This window comes from Cavia porcellus, unplaced genomic scaffold (assembly GCF_034190915.1).
Source record: "Cavia porcellus strain 051 isolate PalLab524CR breed Dunkin Hartley unplaced genomic scaffold, mCavPor4.1 scaffold_9, whole genome shotgun sequence".
Classification (NCBI taxonomy): domain Eukaryota; kingdom Metazoa; phylum Chordata; class Mammalia; order Rodentia; family Caviidae; genus Cavia; species Cavia porcellus.
Window position 1 is genome coordinate 19,979,089 of NW_026947492.1, and position 18,847 is coordinate 19,997,935.

The 18,847-nt window shown below is 40.1% G+C and overlaps 2 protein-coding genes across 7 annotated transcripts; one reads left to right on the forward strand and one right to left on the reverse strand.

Annotated features, from left to right (window-relative positions):
• Positions 1-3,071: 3,071 nt before the first annotated feature.
• Positions 3,072-16,063, forward strand: Hyls1 (HYLS1 centriolar and ciliogenesis associated). Of its 2 annotated transcripts, XM_063256023.1 has the most exons (5): positions 3,072-3,212; positions 3,306-3,606; positions 5,990-6,035; positions 12,613-12,731; positions 14,785-16,063. In XM_063256023.1, exons 4-5 carry the CDS (start codon positions 12,718-12,720, stop codon positions 15,701-15,703), a joined length of 933 nt encoding a protein of 310 aa, XP_063112093.1. In that variant the 5' UTR covers positions 3,072-3,212; positions 3,306-3,606; positions 5,990-6,035; positions 12,613-12,717; the 3' UTR covers positions 15,704-16,063. The 2 variants fall into 2 exon arrangements, with proteins under 2 accessions (XP_063112093.1, XP_063112094.1); XM_063256024.1 differs by lacking the exons at positions 3,072-3,212; positions 3,306-3,606; positions 5,990-6,035 and adding an exon at positions 11,651-11,782.
• Pus3 (pseudouridine synthase 3) lies at positions 8,007-18,798 on the reverse strand. Of its 5 annotated transcripts, none has more exons than XM_005004921.4 (5): positions 18,624-18,798; positions 17,680-17,884; positions 11,799-12,221; positions 11,113-11,678; positions 8,007-8,951 (listed from the first exon to the last, which is right to left on the reverse strand). In XM_005004921.4, the coding sequence occupies exons 3-5, from the start codon at positions 12,174-12,176 to the stop codon at positions 8,453-8,455; spliced, it is 1,443 nt and encodes a 480-aa protein (XP_005004978.1). In that variant the 5' UTR covers positions 12,177-12,221; positions 17,680-17,884; positions 18,624-18,798; the 3' UTR covers positions 8,007-8,452. The 5 variants fall into 5 exon arrangements, with proteins under 5 accessions (XP_005004978.1, XP_003472745.1, XP_013011066.1 ...); XM_003472697.5 differs by having other exon boundaries at positions 11,799-12,218; positions 18,624-18,797; XM_013155612.3 differs by lacking the exons at positions 17,680-17,884; positions 18,624-18,798 and adding an exon at positions 17,461-17,644 and having other exon boundaries at positions 11,799-12,218.
• Positions 18,799-18,847: the final 49 nt, after the last annotated feature.

An 18,847-nucleotide genomic window follows, 5' to 3' on the forward strand; every position in this document is an offset into this window, starting at 1 on the left:
ATTAACATCCTCGCCTCAGCTTCCACCATCTTCCACCCGGAATACACAACTCTATCCCATTTGGACTTTACATGTAATCTTGACCCTCTCAAATTCTCCCCATTACAACAATTTCAAGTGAAAACTTGAACATGTCACATTATATACCTAAATCCTGCTTAAAACATTTCCGTTTCCTTAGCTCTTATGGAAAACACTAAATCTCTCATGTTGACCTACGTAACCCACATGATTTGCTCTTTGTGTTCTTGTCAGTCTCATCTGTCTTTTTGTTGGTCCCCTTTCAATATCCTAAAACTTCTAAGCTTTTACACCTCTGCATATGCTTTTTCCCCTCCACCCTTCACATCCTTTTACCGACTTCTCCTTTAGTTCTTAGTGCAGTGACTCTGCTAAATCCTCCTATTGCTCAAGGTTCCCACTGAGCAGGTTGCCCCTTCTTAGTATTAACTGACTACACTGTAATTTTAGAATAATTTGTATTGATCAATGTCAAGAAAATTCATAAGGACAGAGACTGCCTTTTTTTAAGTCATCTGCAAATCATCAAGATATACCATAGTACCTAACATGGGTATTCAATAAGTATTTGTTAAATAAATTATCACTATTTTATATTTTAATACTTTTGTAACTGATGTTTTGTTTTCATTTGTCACCATAGAGTGAACATAGTTGCTTTTCAATAAACATTTATAATTTAAAAAGTAAATTATCAAATACTCCTTTTAGGACTTTTTTTTTTTTTTGGTCTTTTTCCTTTTTATGGGTACCTGGGATCGAACTCACGACTGCCTGCTTGCAAGGCAGGCACTTATGCCGCTGAGCTAAATCCCCAGCCCCCTCTCCTTTTAGGACTAAGCAAGGCAATTGGCATTGATTAATAAGATTACTAGTGACCTTTGAAAGTATAGTTTATTATGCTGACAAAGTAGACTTCGGAATGCTAGGACCTGAGCCGCTGAGCAATGAGAATTGGAAAGGGAGGATGCACAAGGCCGGTAAAGGAGGCACCAATGTACAGGATATGTGGCTTATCTTCCTTCTGCTCTTCTTTATGTCATTACTGTTGTTCCTTCAGTCCTGGGAAGACTGAAATAGGGAAGAAATGAAAATGTTAGAAAAAGGATAGAATTGGTCAGACCAGAGAGAACGGCGGTTGAGGGAGTTTGAACAACAAAAAAATGAGGTAAACAAAATATGAAGGAGTGGTCAATTTAAGCATCACCATAAAACCAACTGAAATATTTGACTGTACATAAAGACACTAATGGGTTAATCAGCCAGTTACACCTAATTAGGGAGAGCAGATGGAATGAGCTGGGGTGTTATCAGGCAAAGAAGCCACCTTAAACTACACCATTTGATGTGATTAGAAAAATCCAGATTATGGGAAACTTGATCCAACAACCTGGTTCTTTTAACAAACAAATTGCAAGAGGAAAATGAAGGAGGAATTGAGAGATTTAAAGAAATGTAAAAGATATACCAATCAATCATAATGGGTGGGTTTGATTAGATACTGGTTCAAAGATGCAAACTAAAAAAGAGAAAACTAGGAAAGTAAAACTGGAAATTTGATATTGCATACATTAAATACTTCAGGTGTAATAATAGTGTTACACTTTTAAAGTGTCTTCATAGAGATTATACTGAAATATATATTTCAGATGCCTGTCTTTGCTTTGAAACAATATTACAAGAGAAGGTATATGGGCAATGACATGAAAGCAACAAAACTGATCATGAGTTAACAATCCCTAGAGCTGGATATTGAGTTCACTAGACTTCCTATATTTGGGTTCTTTTCAATGTCTGAGATTTCCATACTAGCTGCTTTGTGGTGGTTGTTGTTGCTATTGCTAAAGATATTAGGTTTGCAAACATAGAACATTCTTCCATTTATTATATTTTAGATGGCTTTGGTTCAGGGGATTTCAGGAAACCATGGAAATCAGAATTAGGCAAATTCAGAAATCAAAATTTAACAAAGAATAACAAAGTAATGAGGGGGAGGAGGAGTATGCTGAAGATCCAACGCGCTAGGTAGAAAATGAGCCCATCCACACTTCTAAGATGTGTTTATCAGAGATTCAATGCCAAAGGACAACTCAAGCAGGTGTGAGATGACCAAACCTGACGGGGGGGGGGGGGATGAATGCATTTAAGTAGCCTGGTGGTATTGAAAATAGAACAGTAGGGACATTTAAATCTCCATAACACATTTCTGCCATTTTCTCCTCTAATCTGTTCACTCATTTCCTTTCTCAAAAAATCTAGTCTTAGAGGTAGTGCGAAGGTCCTGAGAGAAGGGACTGGGGTGCAGATAGGGGGGCAAGAGGTAATATAAAGTGTTTGGAGGAAAAGTATTTTCTCCTCTCACGGAATCCTGGATTTAAGAAACAATGTAAATTGAACCTAACAATCAGCACCTGCCCATTTGTATAAGGTGAAAAAATAAAAACCCAGATCTAGGAAAACAAATTGTTGGGTGCGATGCATTGAACTGAGGAAACTTTTCCAGATCTCAACCCAGTAATCCCAAAGCACTTGGCCATTTTTAGCTGGTATATACACAAAACAATGACTTTTGAAATGTCAGGCATTTTATATATTATACTTTTTTTGGTAAGATACGTGAAGGGGATAATGGGAGGGCATTCTGGTGAAAAACAGCGAAGAAATCAGCGGCTGAACACAGAGCGAGGAGGCAGGTCAAGGTGCCTCCTCGGCTTCGGAAAGGACTCAAGGCTCCGCGTCCTCTCACACAAGCTCTGGCAGATACCCGAGGCCCCGCCGGAGTTGGCCAGGGCGGAGACTGTGCCCGCGGGGTGGCTGCCAAATCCTACGCCGTCAACCACAGACTGAGGGTCCACTCAGGAAACGTAGCAACTGCACAGACTGCGCGCCTAAGCAAGGCGCGTCCAGATGCTTCCAACCCTAAACCCTAAATCCCGGGGTTCCTCGCGGGAAGGAAAGTGTGCGCCAATCATAATGCAGATGTGAAGGTCGTTCAGCCTCAGGACCAATGAGAGAGACGATGGGCGGGGCCGAGCCCTGGGGTTTAAACCTCTGCGGTTCGCCGGTTAACGGCCGGCAAGCGCCTGGGTTGGGTGTGCGCGTGCGTCAGTGCGAGTGCGAGTGTGAGTGCGAGTGTGAGTGCGAGTGCGAGTACGCCCCGCTAACCCAATCTCGCGGTCCTGGCTGCACTGGTGAGGCTGCGGGACTCAGGGCAGCGAGCGGACGCCGGGGCGGCGGGCGCGGAGAGGGCAGGGATCGTGCAGAGCTGCGGCTTTTCTTCCTAGTGTCCGAGTTCCCCAGACCGCCTCACGGCGAGTCAGACACGGTAGTGGTTTCCTGACGCGTTTGCGCCGCGCTGTGCCCCGCTGGCTGCCCTGCTCGAGGTCACAGTGGGCGCCGTCTGCGAGGCCACCCTCCCCCCACGGCGGCTGGGGGCGCCCCGAGGCCCCCAGGCCTGGTCCCCCAAGAGGAGCCCTCCGCCAGGTGGTGCGACTGTGCGTGTGCCCCGAGGGCGAGCAAAGCCTTCTTCCCTACGGGCTTCACCGAGTGCGACCGAGAGAGACGCCTTTGCCCTTTGGAGAGCAGGTAAAGTTCAGGGGCCCCGGGCCGCCGACCCCGGAGTGGACAGAAGCTTTTTTAGTTATGAAAGTATACGACATAATTAAAGCAAGTCAGAAATTTGACCGGGTTTGCTTTGGGGGTTTTGAGGGGCGTGGGAACTGGGGTGATTTAGTTTTGAGTTTCTGGTGATTGAACTAGAACCTTCGCGCTTAACTACCTCTTCGGTTCTTTTTCTCTATTTTACACTGTTGAGATCAGGGCTGCTAAATTGCCGAGGCTGGGATCGAACTTGTGGTCCTCGCAGCGTGGAGGGATTACGGCAGGCCTTAATATCCTTTTAGATTGGTAATATTTTTCAGTACCCAGAGCTGCTGACAGTGTGATGAAATAAGCACCCTTATGCTCTGTTAGGGAGTCCGTTTTTCTAGAGGGCAGTTTGTATTTTGCATTATATTTTAAATTGTACCACAATCGCTAAGCCATTTTTCCTTCTAGAAATTTATTCTAAGAAGATATATTGGACAAGCAGGTATTCGTGAGAGCTTTTTTTGGCTGTATTTTTAGACATAATTCAAGCGATAGTACTAAGTACACCAGAGGAGAAGAAATATTTGCAAGTCCACCAGCCATAAATAACCATCAAATAAAACACTGTTCACATATGGATTTACTTAAGCTATATTCATTATGAGTATATGCATTATTTAAACGAATATCCTTATAAAATGGATTTGTGCTAACTGGAAATTTTAATAAAATAAGGTTGTTAATTTAAAAAACCAGATTATGCCTTTTTTAGCTAGGAGTACAATGAGACATGCTTCTGTGTCAAATATAGATGTGGATTAGCCATTCTTAATGACTGTACTTAATGGTATTTCTTGCCATGGTTATATTGTATCATACATTATTTAACCAATCTCCTAATGATGCTTAAGTAGTTTCCAGTTTCTTCTTGATCATAAAATGTTAGTGATCATTTGTACGTATGTCTGCATTCTTGTTCAATGTTGTTAACTCCTTATAATAAATACCTTAAAGTGAATCATGGCTTTAAAATCATGGCACATAACTCAAAATGACATTTCCTTTAGAAAGATTTATTAGCCCTAACTTACATAGAATTAAGAGGACTTTTCTCCTCTGTTAATACTGGGGATTGGCATTGAGCCACATCCCATCCCTTTGTATTTTGTATTTGGGACAAGATCTAAATTGCTCGGGTGAGATTTAAATTTGGGATCCTTCTTTCTCTGTTTCCCAGTGTTGGGATTATAAATGTGCACTCTTTAATAACAAGAGTAATCTGAATTGATGTTTTAAATGTATTAGAAGTCCTCCAGTTTGTTGTTCCTTTTACCATGATTATAGTGTTTGCTTTTATAATAGGCTGTTTTAATGCTGATTCTTTACTGTTTACCTATCCAATGCGAGAGAAACTTACTTAACTCTGTGGTATCCCCCTTTTCCATGCTTAGAATCCCATCTATGCATGCACCTAACTCCTATCAGGATTTAAAATTTCCACCTTTCCACCTGAGAAATCCTTTAAATTGAAACTGGCTAAGCCTGGGACACTGACTCATTTTATATTTTCTCATGGAAAGATATTGTTAGGTATTTTGTTTAATATTACCCATTTTCATCTACGCATATAGCTTCTATGTGAAAGTTTCTAAGAAAAAGAATATCCTGTTTTTATAGAAAAAAAGAATTGACAGTGACAGGTTTTTTAAAGTCTGCATTTTGCTGTTTACAAACGTCTCTCTACATATGTTCAAGGAGAAAAATGAGAATTTCACATAATTTAAATAAAGGAAATATTTTGATTATAATACACATACCAATCTTTAATGTCAAGAGTCCTCTTAACTCAGTCCCTATAAAGGATTATTTGTACATATAAACTCACTTGGCAAGCTATTGAAATAATTGCTTCCATTTTAAAAACAGAAAGTCTAAACTGTACTTCACTTCTAACAGTCTGTACTGTAGGTCAGACTTTAGAATTTGTACAAGCACTGACTCTAAGAAAATAACTTCCCAAGGATATACTTGGGATTTTTATTTGCTCCATGATGCGAGCCCTTTTTCTCTAGTAACTGTCAATAATGAAGTCATGAAATCCTTCCTGTTCTGGATTTGATAATAGAGACTAGCCAATCTTGAAAGGATTGTGCTTAAAAGTGGGAGGCCTGATCCTCTCCTTGTTTGTTGTTATTGTTTGGGGGGGGGTTGTAAACAAATGCCTTGCAGGTTATTTGTGCCCGAGCTAAACCTCCAGGCCCTTTCCTTTGTTTCTACAGAATCATCAAACATACAGCTTCTAAGGCCTTTTGTCCTATCATTCTTTAGAGTTGACATTTTTAAAATGAGGAATGATTCCTTAAGCTCTTTTTTTCCCTAGGTTTTAAATGTGAATATTAATGGCAATCAAGATACACTGAAATAAGGTAAGAAATTGAAAAAAAACTCGTTTGTCCTCATGTGTTAAGATATTGTGCCATGTTTAATGATTACACTGAAATAGCAGTTGATGCCAGAATCCATATTTGTGTCTTAGGAGTCTTAAACATAGGATTGTTTTAACAGCTAAATCTTGGAACAACCCAAATGCCCATCAACTGCTGAATGGATAAAAAAAGATGTATTTTTATACAATGGAGTATTACTCAGATATAAAAAGGATAATCTTGAGGCTTTTATAGGTAAATGGAGGCAATTTGAGACCATACATACAAGTGAAATAAACTCACATTTATAAATACGATAGTCTCCCTAGTATTAAAAAAAAATGAAAGGCTGAAAGAGTAATAAGATCCAAAGTGTACAATAGATACTATAATAATGAAAGGAAAAAAAAGTGATAAAAGGAAAGAACAACTGGGATAGGGGAAAGGAGAAAAGGAAGAAAGAAGAGAGATGTATGTTGGTAAACATATATAAAGGTATGTATATATTTGTATGCAAGATGGATAACTATACTGTCAACTTGTTAGTTCATCAAAAAGAACAGTTTGTGTTGTCATTGTTTTTGTGCCTAGATCTTGTAACCTGAACAACTATTTCTAAGATAATAATATGCAATATATTAACTAGTGTTAATTTCCTTTTTTTTTTTTAAATCCTGTATCATTTGTCCCCCCCCCCCGTTTTGTTTTTAAAATAAAAAACATAGGCTTGTTGGTTGGTAAATAAAATTTGGATCTCAGAAACAGTATGTAGTTCTAAACATTGGTCACATGCTGCAGTAAGAACACGATTCCCTAAACAGAAGTCTCAGTTAGTTTGCTTTCCTGTTTATCTTATTACAAAGGCCAGTGTATTAAGAACCTGGAACTCTTTTGAATAATACAGGTCTTTATAAACATCAACTTTGCTTTGAGAACAAAGGCCCACCTCCTTTTTCTTTGTTGTCTGTAATACACCAGCTACTCTCATGCTCATGTCTGGAATCTAGAAATTATCCTGAAAGCCTCCCTAATTTGGTGCTCCATATTGAACCACAGTCTGGCTGCTTCCGCTTCTTGAACCTCCTTCAGCGACTTCTGTCCAGTCCCCTTACTACAAATGTGCTGCAGAGCATCAGCATCTGTTGCCTTGATGACCCCAACAGCTTCCTTTTTGGTCCTACTGCCCTCAGTCCTGCCCATTCCAGTCCACAGTATACCCAGAGCACTGGTTTTGCTATGTAAGTCTAACTTAAATTTTCTTCACTGGCCTTTCCAGGTAAAAGCCAGGCCTTTAAAGGAAAAATACAGGCTCTACAAATCTGACCCTTTATTTTTTTTTTTTTTCTAAACTTTTGTCATTCAGTCCATACCTGAACTATTTATAGTTGCATAATGTGTATGCTCTACTCTAATCCTTTATAGAAACTGCATCTTTTGCTGGGATGTAACTCAGCTGCACAGCACCTGCCTGGCAAGTGCAAGGTCAGGAGTTCCATCCTTGGTACCAAAAGAAGAAAGTGAACCTTTTGCCTGTGATGCACTGATGCTCTACTTATTGTCACTTTAACCTATTCCCAGCTGTACTGCAAGAGTTAGTTTAAATATCTCCTTTCTGTTATAACTATCACAGATGGTCCAGAGCTTGGCAAACACTGTGGCCCATGAGCTAAGAATGACTTTTATATTTCAGAATGGTTGTTAAAGAATATGCACCTGATAGTTTTGTTTTTACAGTCTAAAACATTTACAGAAAACGTTTACCTCTGCACTAGGTTTATGTCTGCTAAGGGCTGAGGGAGTGTGGTGTCTTCCTCATTTACATTCTAGGCAGCAGCACATCTGGCATTACACCTATTTAAATTATTTTTAACTGATTTAATACATATTTATAAATTCAGTCTTAGAAAATAACACAGTTAGGCAAAGCTTTTTATGGGAATTATTCAGATGAGAAAAACACAACAAATCAGATGCTTGTGGGATCAGGTTTTAATGAATTTAAACACAAGGCACGTGTTTCCAGGTATACATAAATTGTAGTTGTTTTTTGCCTTTTTAAATCTCATTTGGACAAGAATGAGAAAAATGTTCCATCTCAATCTCTTGTTTTATTTTGTTTTTATGAGACACGGTCCCACTATACAGTTCAGACTGGCCTTGACCTCACTATATATTCCACACTAAAACTCACAGCAGTCTTCCTGCCACGGCTGTACCACCACCATAGGCATGTACCACCACGCCCAGCACGGTCTCTTTCTTAAGAACTTCCTTAATTAGGCCTTAACAATTTTATTTTTTAAAGAGTTGATCATCAGAATTTCCAGAACTTGTTGCAATAAATTTTTTTGTATTTCCTTTCTACCTATCTACACTAGCAGGTTGTTGTCTCTTACATCCTAATAAGTTTGCTGTGATTAAATAATGTTTTTAATTTCTCCATCTACACAGACCTTCTTTTTTGGTTTCTCTAAAATTGCATTCTCTTCTTCCAATGTGTCACAGTCCCTTTTGGCTTTTGTTTCTTCCTCATGGAATACACGTGGGTGCTCGATGCGCCCTCTACGAACAAAATGCTGAATCCGGGATTCCAGTCCTTGGCACTTGGGGCGCTCCATGAGGGGCCTGTATTTGCGCATCTTCACGCCTTCTACAAAGGCACTAGTCTGCTTTATGACTGAGGGCCTAACGTGTCTCTGGTCTGTCATTCCATCCATGTTCGGCTCTGTTCTATAGGGTAACATGACAGAGTCCAGTCCTTGCAGCATATTATACAGCATGTGGCTTTTTACAGCATGATTAGCCCACAGCTGTTGTAGGTGAGTAACATTGAACTCCTGAACCTCATGATCATAGATCCACTTGATATTTTCAAATTTACAGTCATACAAGACTAGAGGAAATTCTACAGCCATGCTAGAGAGAAAAAAAAACAGAGTATGAGAGTACAGAACTACCAACAGTTCTTATAGTCCTGAGATTGGGTTGAGATAGAAGATGGACAGAGGGACCCACTGATGTTGATATTAAGTACGTAACAGCTAAGCTTAACTTTGATCAACTTTATATTTCTTACATGCAACAAAACATGGTTCGGTATAACCTATATTAGATAAGTATCAGCAGTAACAAATCACCTGGAAGTGATTTCACGTGTGTATTACAATGCTATGAAATTTAAAACAGCTGATAGTAAATATCCAAATTTATTAGCCATACTCTCTTAGCTTGGGAATAAATTAACCCGTTACCAGTTCAATTCTTTAAATACAGGGTAACCAAAAATTGCATGTTTTTTTCATTAACTTTTATAAGCTAATATGGTAGGAAACATAAAAATGATGGTTTTCATTAAATTTATTCAATAATTTTATCTTAAAACTATGCACAGTGCGTCATTTCAGTCTGGACGGTAGTGTCTAGTCTCTTTCCAAATTCTTTTTGCACTACTTTCTTTGCACAGTACACTTTCACTGCTGTGATGGTCTTTCCCTTTTTCTGTGGGTGGTATAATTTCTGTAAAATGTCCATCCACTAAACATAATAAGGACATCAGTGATGGGTATCCGGGTTGGCATTTCACTGTCCATTATTTTTCATTTATTTCATCTATTAGATGTAGTTTAGACCTAACCTAAATTGTAAATGACTTTTCAAAACACCCCCCCCCTTTTTTTGGTCTTTTTCCTTTTTATCGGTACCAGGGATCAAATTCACGACTGCCTGCTTGCAAGACAGGCACTTATGCCGCTGAGCTAAATCCCCAGCCCCAAAACCCCTTTGTTTTGAATAAATAACAAGTTCTATACTGTTTGATGCAGAAGGTACATAAATAGTTGTATTTTTCTCATTTTTTGATTACAGGCCAGCTTGTTGGATGACTGTCAACTCTGTCATCACCACCCATAGGATTATTATAATCAGTGACCACTACTGGAAATTTTTGTTTTGTTTCCTATTTCAAGTACTATCATTTCTGTATTATGAATAGTTGGGAGTAAAAGATGTTTTTGTCTTTCCATTTTATAACAGACTTTTCCTTCTCTGATACGCTAACATGTCTGTTTTCAGGTGTGTTTTTTGGTAGATTTTTTTGGCATTTCCTTCCTATTAAGTATTCCAAATTGTCCATTTTGTATAGCAAAAGAGTACTTATAAGTACATTATAGATTGTAGCAGACATATGTTATTTTTCACAAAGCAAACAATAAAATAACTACAACTTACTAGATTTCACTAGAAACAAATATCAAGGCTAATACAACATTCTAAATAAAAAAAATATGCAAAAATTATCAATATAAAACAAAGTGGGCCGGGGATTTAGCTCAGCGGCATAAGCACCTACCTGGCAAGCGCAAGGTAGCAAGTTTGATCCCTAGTACCAAAAAAAAAACCAAAAAAAAACTGACGTAGAACTGGGGATTAAAGCTCAGTGGTACAGTGCCCACCTGGCGAGCACAGGGTCCTCAGTTCCATTCCTGGTACCAAAATAAATAAATGTTACAAAACAGACATACAAGTATTATGTCGTGCAAACAAGAATCGACTGGTTGCAATGACACTGCCCAAGCAACACTCAGAATAGTCAGGGCATAAATGCACTGCCTGAGTGGCACCTGGCCAAACTGTCAGGTGGTTAATGGTATCTGTCTGACCTCAGCCTGCTCTCAAAGAAAAACCCATTTTCTGCCTTTCCTACCATTTTAGAAGTGGGAAATCTAAGAAAAGTACAGTAATGTATGGCTATTTAGTAATACAAAACAAGGAAGATTTAATATATTCATGCTTTAATTTCACCAAAAGCTAACAATAGCTGTTAACAAAAATTCAAAAATTTAAGAAAAAAGATGTAGGAATGAATGTCCTTTCAATTAAAGGACCTGGTCCAAACATATGTCCTTACTAATGTAAAACCATGAGAAAATTAGAAGACACTACCCCTCCCGTCTGTTCCTAGCACTCTGCAAGGAGCACTAAAGCTTCATGAAGATAGAAACAGTGACTTACTCGGTCCTTCAGTCAGCCATGGAGGAGAGGAGCGGGTTTTGGTTTGGTCTGGTTTAATTTAACTTACCTGTATTGAGGCTTCTGGGGATTTTTCTCTATATTCAGCAACTCGTCAATAACTTGGGGCTCCTCCATGCCTTGGCCAATCAGAAAGAGGACAGCCATCATGCAGCGGACTTGGTGGTAAAGGAAGGCCTGCCCCGTCACTTCGAACTGACATAACTGGAAGGGCTCCTGCCAGCTCTCTGCACATAGGCTCTGCCCCACCAGCCGCACCTCAGCAGACAGAATGGTCCTCTGAAAATTAATCACTCCATTCGCTACATCCATTTTACACAAGTTCCTGAAATCATGGGTACCAACATACTTCTGGGCCGCATAATTCATCCTTACAATGTCTAAATCAGCCAGAGGGAAAAAATAGCGGTACGTGCGCTCAAGACAGCTGAACCTGGCACTGAAGCTAGGTTCCACAGGGGCCCAGGCCAGGACACGGATGTCTGGAGGGAGGACCCGATTGAGAATGTGGGTGTACCGGATCTCTTTGGCATCGTCACTGACTTCATTTTTTAAATTAAGATCTTCTGAATCTTTGCCCCTTGGAAACTGAGACCGCAGGTCCAGAGAAATCACCTGTGCAATCAGAAAAATATAATGAGTTTTAGAGACACAATACAAATATCTCAGTACTCAGTTTGCACATCTGGACAGCCTGGTCCTGCCTGCCTTGAGAAACGGTACAGTAGTCCTTACCTGACCAAAGGCACTAACTCCTTTGTCCGTCCGCCCACACCTGTGATAGCTGGATGTCTGTCTGCTTTCTATCAGCCGAGTCTTGGTCATGGCCTCAAACAGTTTCTCCTCAATGGTATTGTCCGTGTTTTCCTGACTAGCAAAGCCCTGGTATCCCCAGCCCAGATAGGCTATCCTTAGGGCTACACGCCGTCGGCTGTGGGCACTGAAGTCAAATACACGCTTAGCTTTTGCAGATCCTGAAGAGTTTTCTTTAATGTTTGGGTCTTTGATGTTGTTGGACTGTTCCTTTTTAAGTCTTTGTACTTCCTGCTCCAGTTCTTGTATTCTTTTTAGAAGCATCTCAGTCTGGTTTCTGTCGGTGTCTGCTTCAGCCATGGTGTGTCAACCCCAGGAAGAAATGAGTCACACGGTTCCACCCTACTTGAACAGAAAACAAATGAATACAATTTCAGTGCTAGCCCAGAGAAATAAACAGTAGTTTAATTATTATGAGTTAGTCATCCACAGACAGTATTTTTACATGCTATCTGACCAATTTATAGGAGAAAAGAAACAATATGTATCTATTAAAGGTTTCCTTTTGTTAATTTCTTTTAAAAATTTTGGTGAAATACCTATAGATTTCATTTTATTAGTTTTCATTAACAGATTGAGGACTCATGATATTTTCCTTATATTTCCTTTTGATTTATTTGTTCAAATTTTCTAATCACGAGTTCTTTCTGTGTGCTACTTACAAATGAGTTTCTACTGCTTTTCAGAATGAGGTATTACATATGTATGTTCTGTCACCTAATATTCTATTTTAAAGGTGGTACAACAGAAGCTAGCCTAACTGAAGAAGTATTATTGATGTTTGTATTTCACATTTGACGTAGAACCTGGAGACAAGATTTTCTTATATGAAGCAGTTTTGATGGCAGAAAAAAGGTAATTAAGCATTATTCATCTTCTTAAGCCAAATTATTGTTCTGACAAGATTTTGTATGTTAATAGTTACAAAAGTCAGTTTGGTGATACAATTTTAGATATCCACGTGATCCTTATGTACACGATTTCAGTAATCTGGGGTCAACTACATCACATCCTTAAGATTGGGACAGTCCTAGGCAATCTGCAACTGATGGTTACTTAGTTGTGGAAGGTATCTCCACATTTATCCTAACGCTATGGTATAAGGCTAAGTAGTTCATTTAAGTTTTGGGCCCTTTAATTTTTCTATCTGTAATTTAAACTTTTAAATGTGAAAAATAAAACTATAAAAGTACCAAAGAAAATGGTTAATTATGCTGGGGATTTAGCTCAGCACAAGCACCTGCCTGGCAAGTGCAAGGTTGTGAGTTCAATCCCCAGTACCAAAAAAAAGGAAAGAAAGAAAGAAAGAAAATACTGAATTATTTAACGTAGACTCTTTCTTATAATGCAGTGGGAAAGGCTTTTCTAAGTAAAGGACTTCAGAATCTTAGAAACTGTAGAAAACCAAAAAATGTGAATACCTAAAACTAAAAACCAGCAAAAAATAAAGTCAAATGATAAGCTAGTAAGTAAAAAATGAATGATGGCAAATTACTGTATCTATAGATAGATACATCATGAATATATAATTAGTTTTTAACAGAAAAAGCCCAACAACCTGAAGGTACATGGGCAAGATCAACCCTTGCAAAACAGAAAAAAAGCTTACAAATAAAAAGGTGCTTAGTTTTACTCAAGTTAAATAACTGAAAAGTAAGTAAGAACAGTTTTTCACAGGCCTGATTGCAAGGCTAAGAAAGTTTGGTTAGAGCAGCACTTTAGAGAGGAGATAGAGAACTTAGGCTGTATTTACATGTTATTGGTACAACTTTAGAGATAAGCATTTTTTAGCAACAGCTATCAAAATTGACCATGTGCACCGTATGCTTGCACAGATATGTAAAACTTACAAGATCTTCACTGCTTTTTAACAAGTGACTATAAACCTAAATTATGTTCATAAGGAACTGGCTGATAAATTACGGTATGTCCACATTGGAATTTGATGCAACAGTCTACATGTACTGGTACAGCTGGGTCCCCATGACTCTCTCTTAAGATTCACAAAAGGTTTGCAATAATTCCTTTATAGGATATTTTGAAATGTACATGTGACACAGAAAATTTCAGAGAAATTTATACAAAACTACCTTTTGAGATTGAAATTTAGGCAAGGAGGGGGAAAAAAATCTTTGCTTAAAATAGCAGGCACACGAAAGGAAACGGGCAAGCAGATACCTGTCTTAAATCTGGTAAAATAAAGTACTGGCTCATATAGCTGGTGGGTCTGAGCTTAAAATTACTTCTGTAGTAGGCTACCAGAATGAACACATTCATCCAAAGGTGTGTTACAGTTACTGGAGCACAGGAAGTATAAACATGCCACCACATAGTTAAGTATGTCACCATAATACGCCCTTTTTGATGGCTGTTCAGGTTGTGTCACACTCACAAAAGCAAGAACTCAATCTGAAATCAGACTGCTTGAGTTTATAATGCAGCTTTGCTGCTTTACTATCTGTAACTCTGAACAAGATAATTTAACTTCTCTGTGCCCCATGCTACTCATCTGTGGGAAGGAACGAATCCTGCATAATTACATGATTTAATAAACATTAAGCACACGGGACAATGTCAAGTATATCAAGTACCCTCTGAGTAACTTACAACACACGAAGCAGCACATCCCATAATATATAGTTCCAGACTTCTATTACACCAGGACTCATCGGTTGTTATAGGAGGCACTAAATGCAGCGAGTGAATGAGAATGGAAATAAAGCAGGGAGCTGACCACAGAGCTGAGCTGATGACCCTCGTAAACTGTCTCAGTACTACCCCGTACTCATCTCTTAGGAATAACTGCTTTAGCCATTCTTACACTATTTGACTCTGAAATTGAAACAGGCAGTGACCAATTGATAAATTAGAAATGTGTCAGAAAACTGACCAGCCTTCTCTCTTGCAGACAGCCTTACAGTGTTGGGGAGGCAATGGAGCAACTCACAGGACCTGACAGACAATGGGCCGATATGGATCCAGAAGAGACGGTGTTAGCAGCTGCCACGGCTTTTGCTCATATCTGTGCAGGGCAGGGTGAGGGAGATGTCAGGAGAGAGGCCCAGTCTGTCCAGTATGACCCCTACAGCAAAGCTTCAGTAGCCCCAGGGAAGCAACCTGCCCATCGTGTGCCACTGCAGTGCCCACGTGTAGAAAGCCCTGTCCCTTCGCAGACAGCCTCAGAGGCCTCTCAAAGACTCCGGAAGCCCGTGATGAAGAGAAAGGTGCTGCGCAGAAAGCCAGACGGGGAAGTGTTAGTGACAGATGAGTCGATTATCAGTGAATCAGAGTGTGGCACAGAAAGTGATACAGACCTCTGGGACTTAAAACAAAGGCTGATGAATTTGCAGTTCCAAGAAGACAGGGAGTCCCCAGTGGACATTTCGCAAAAATTTAATCAGCCACCTGAACACCAAGGAATTTCACAAGATCAGTTCATTTGCTATCTACGTGGAGAGGGAACAGGCCCTCCAGCTTACGAACAAGACCTGATTGTCGCCAGCAGACCCAAGTCCTTTATTCTCCCCAGGCTGGACCAGTTAAACCGAAACCGGGGCAAGATTGACCGGGTAGCACGATACTTTGAATACAAAAGGGACTGGGACTCAATGCGTTTGCCTGGTGAAGATCATAGGAAGGAGGTACGGTGGAGTATCCGAGAGAGGTTTCTTTCCCGGGCAGAACCACAGGCTAAGCCTCAACACATGTATGTTCCAAACAATTACGTAGTACCAACTGAGAAAAAAAGATACGCCATTCGCTGGGGTGTTCGGTGTGACCTTGCAAATGGTGACATGCCCAGGAAACTTCCCTTCCCTTTTTCTTAAGTCTTTTTTTAAATCTGTCTCTCCTACAGGACTATTTAGGATAACTTGCTTCTTCATCCCTTTCCTTTTAAATAGAAACAACTGCCTTAGAAAGTGATACAGAGTAAGGACTTCACCCATTCATTAGTCTTCCCCTGATGTGTGTCATATGGCTGTCAAGCACAATTTGGCTTCCAGATTACTACTCTTAAATACAGAAATTACAAGAAACATGCCAGAGAAAGAAAAACCTACCTAGCCTTTATATGTTGTCCAATTAGTAAGCACCTTTTTACTTTGGGCCAGTGTAAGTACTATGTTTTAATGTGATTTAAAGCTGGTGAGCATTTAACTTATCTATTAAAAAACTTTGGAAACTCATGAGTTTGAACATTAATTTTAGGAAATGCTTCCCAAAGAAAGACGATCTCAAACCTAGGCTGTGATTCTGCACCTCTTCATCATCTAAAGGGAGGAAAGATAATGGCATAAATCTCCATTATTAAAGTAGTAAATCCAGGCGGCTATGTAAAATGCTTTCTATATGTGCCTCAAAATAATCTGTGTTATGAGATTCTAACCCAAGTTTTGTTTCAGAGATGTGATAAATTCCAGTTGTCAACTGTGGTACACCAGCCTTTCTAGAGTTGCTACAGATTTTCTTTGGCATTATACCTGTCACTTGAAGATGATTCCTTCCCTACAACATAATTTCAGAATGCTAACATTTGGAATCTCATGCAAATGTAAAATACCAAAATTAATCCAAACTGTTGGGGTGCAGATCTTCTTCTTATCACCTTACTCTGCAACTTATTTCCATGACAGTTCTAATTTGAAGGATAGAAGCTGGAAATTATATTTTAACTGAAGCCTGCAGGGGGACAGCAGAAGTAGTATGTGTGAAGAAAAAAACTGTAGAACATGAAATGACCATTACTACCTGCTAGAATACATACTGTATATTTGAATCTACACAATACACTTCCCAGTTTGTTAGACATTTATCAGGAAGAGAAGTAATGAGTGACTCAAGAGTGTAGGATATATTCACTTCACATACCTAAAGCTGTAACCTGTCTGCTTAGTGGCTGTCTCCTTAGGAAACAGTAAAATGCCATAGAAACTAACATGGGGAGACGCAAAATAAGTGAAGCAAACAGGTAGTAACCCATCTACTTTTGCAAGCAAAGGGCACAGGGAAAAATTAAAACTAGGTAATTTTTTTTACCATTCAGTTTTTCAAAATTACGCGGTGCTTTTTACAGTAAGTAAATTTCTCTCTCCTGTATCTCAAAAGTTCAAATCATCAAAATTGAAAAGTTACTATAGGTTACCCTTGCTTAACCCCATTATTAGCTGAGGATTTAGGGTTGGGGGCTAAATTAGTCAAATTTCTGGTAAAAAGAACTGAAGGCTAAGACCCAGTGCAGTGCTTTCTCCACAGCATTATCTGAAAGCGAGGTCAATCTCTTAAGGAATGAGTGGAATAATATCAATAGCATTCCTAAATATGAAAAATTAAAGAGAACCATTAATAATTCGTTGGTATAAATTCCCTGAGCCACCGCGCCTGATCACTACGCATATCTAAAATGTACCAATAAAATTTTAAAAACTCATCAGTAATATTTTCTGGGGGAAAAAAGCTATTTCGGAATGTAAAGCAACACTCCAAATAATCTGAAAGTTGCTGCCACACCTCCTTGCTTTCTACTGGGTTCACGAGTTCTACTTTTTAGTTTTTTGAGCGCACAATTCTTGTGCAGCCGACTTACTCCAGTCCAAGGACCCCTCTAAGCTGCCGAGCCCAGTTAATGCGACTTTCTTCCAGAAGCACCAAGCACAAAAGAAAAATAAACGGTCTTAAGCGAGGTCCCACTTCCATACCCGAGGGCTTTCTTGAAAAAAAGACCAAAGTAAGGAAAGGGAGGGTCAGAAGAAATAACCCTTCAGCTACAAATCTACCTGCACGTTCCTCAGCATACCACACTCACCTTCCGGGGTCGCCGGCCGCGCGGCCCTCCGCGAAGCAGGAAGTTGCTGGCTCTCGCACTCGCGAGGCTTCACGAGAGGTGCCGCGCGCGGTTGTGGGAAACGTAGTTCCGAGAAAGGGGCGCAAGCTTGAAGTGGAATCTGCCACCCAGAGGGTCCCTAGGGCAGCCACCGGTTTCTCTACCCTGACCGGACAGGATCTGGAGCCTGTGATGGTACAAAAAAGAATGTCTACTGCTGTACTAAAACAATAAATAAAAAGAAACTAACTTTCAGATGTCTGCTAAACTTACAGCAAAATTAAAGGTCCTGGCCTTTTTGTGCCTAGTTAAATAACAAATAGTAACTATTCAGACAAAAACGTTGACTATTAGAATCCAAAAGTAAAGGCTAAAAAGAAACGTCTCAACCTTAAAACAAAATAGGGAAGAGCCCTGAGGAACGGGACAGGATGGGGAGTGTTGCTTCAGCACCACGGAGAGAGCATTTTGACAGTTTTGTGGGGGTGTGGTTTGGTCCCCAATTCCAGAGATGCTGACTCAACACTCAAAATTCTAGTTTGAAAAGTAAAAAAAAATTCGAGTCTTTTAATCCAAATTTAGCAGTCATCAGTACGGGAGCTATCCTGGATTGTGCAGCCAGTAGATACTCCGAAAGAAAAGGTTTTTTAGGCGTTGCTGTAGTAAAGGACATCGCAGAATAAAAAGTAAAGCGAGCTGCTGTGAGGAAACAGCACAGAGGTACCTAGGGCAGGAACAACAGCATCAGAACTCTGCCCTCTTTCCGCAGCTGGCGCGTTCAGTGCTTTCATCAGATCAAACCCATTTTGTCCCGACTTTCCTATGTGATTCGCTGGCTTTTCTGACCCCTTTTAACGTGCAGGAGGAAATGCCAAGGGTAAGACACGGGCAGAAAGCTTGAAGCAGGCTGTGGGTTACAGCCTCACCTCCGGGGTGCTACTGTCGGGCTCCGCGAGGTGGGGTAGGAGGTGCAGAACTCTGGAATCAGTAGGGACACAGCTGCCACGTACAATCCCCAGCTGCAGGCTGACTCAGCGGAGGTCAGCAGCTGGCCAGCGTTTACTACAACAGTGCCTCCTCCCCGTTTTCCGACCCAGCGCGGATCCCACGCTTCGCAGTCAGTCTCCCGGAATCCTCCGGCTGGCGTCTC

What these genes read in the sequence shown, in the direction of transcription:
- Pus3 (XM_005004921.4), bottom strand. Translation starts at nt 12,176, where the DNA reads ATGGCTGAAGCAGACACCGACAGAAACCAGACTGAGATGCTTCTAAAA. An exon ending in GAGTTAGTGCCTTTGGTCAG is followed by an intron (nt 11,679 to 11,798) that starts GTAAGGACTACT and finishes CTGATTGCACAG; the next exon opens with GTGATTTCTCTGGACCTGCG. An exon ending in CCCCAGAAGCCTCAATACAG is followed by an intron (nt 8,952 to 11,112) that starts GTAAGTTAAATT and finishes TTTTCTCTCTAG; the next exon opens with CATGGCTGTAGAATTTCCTC.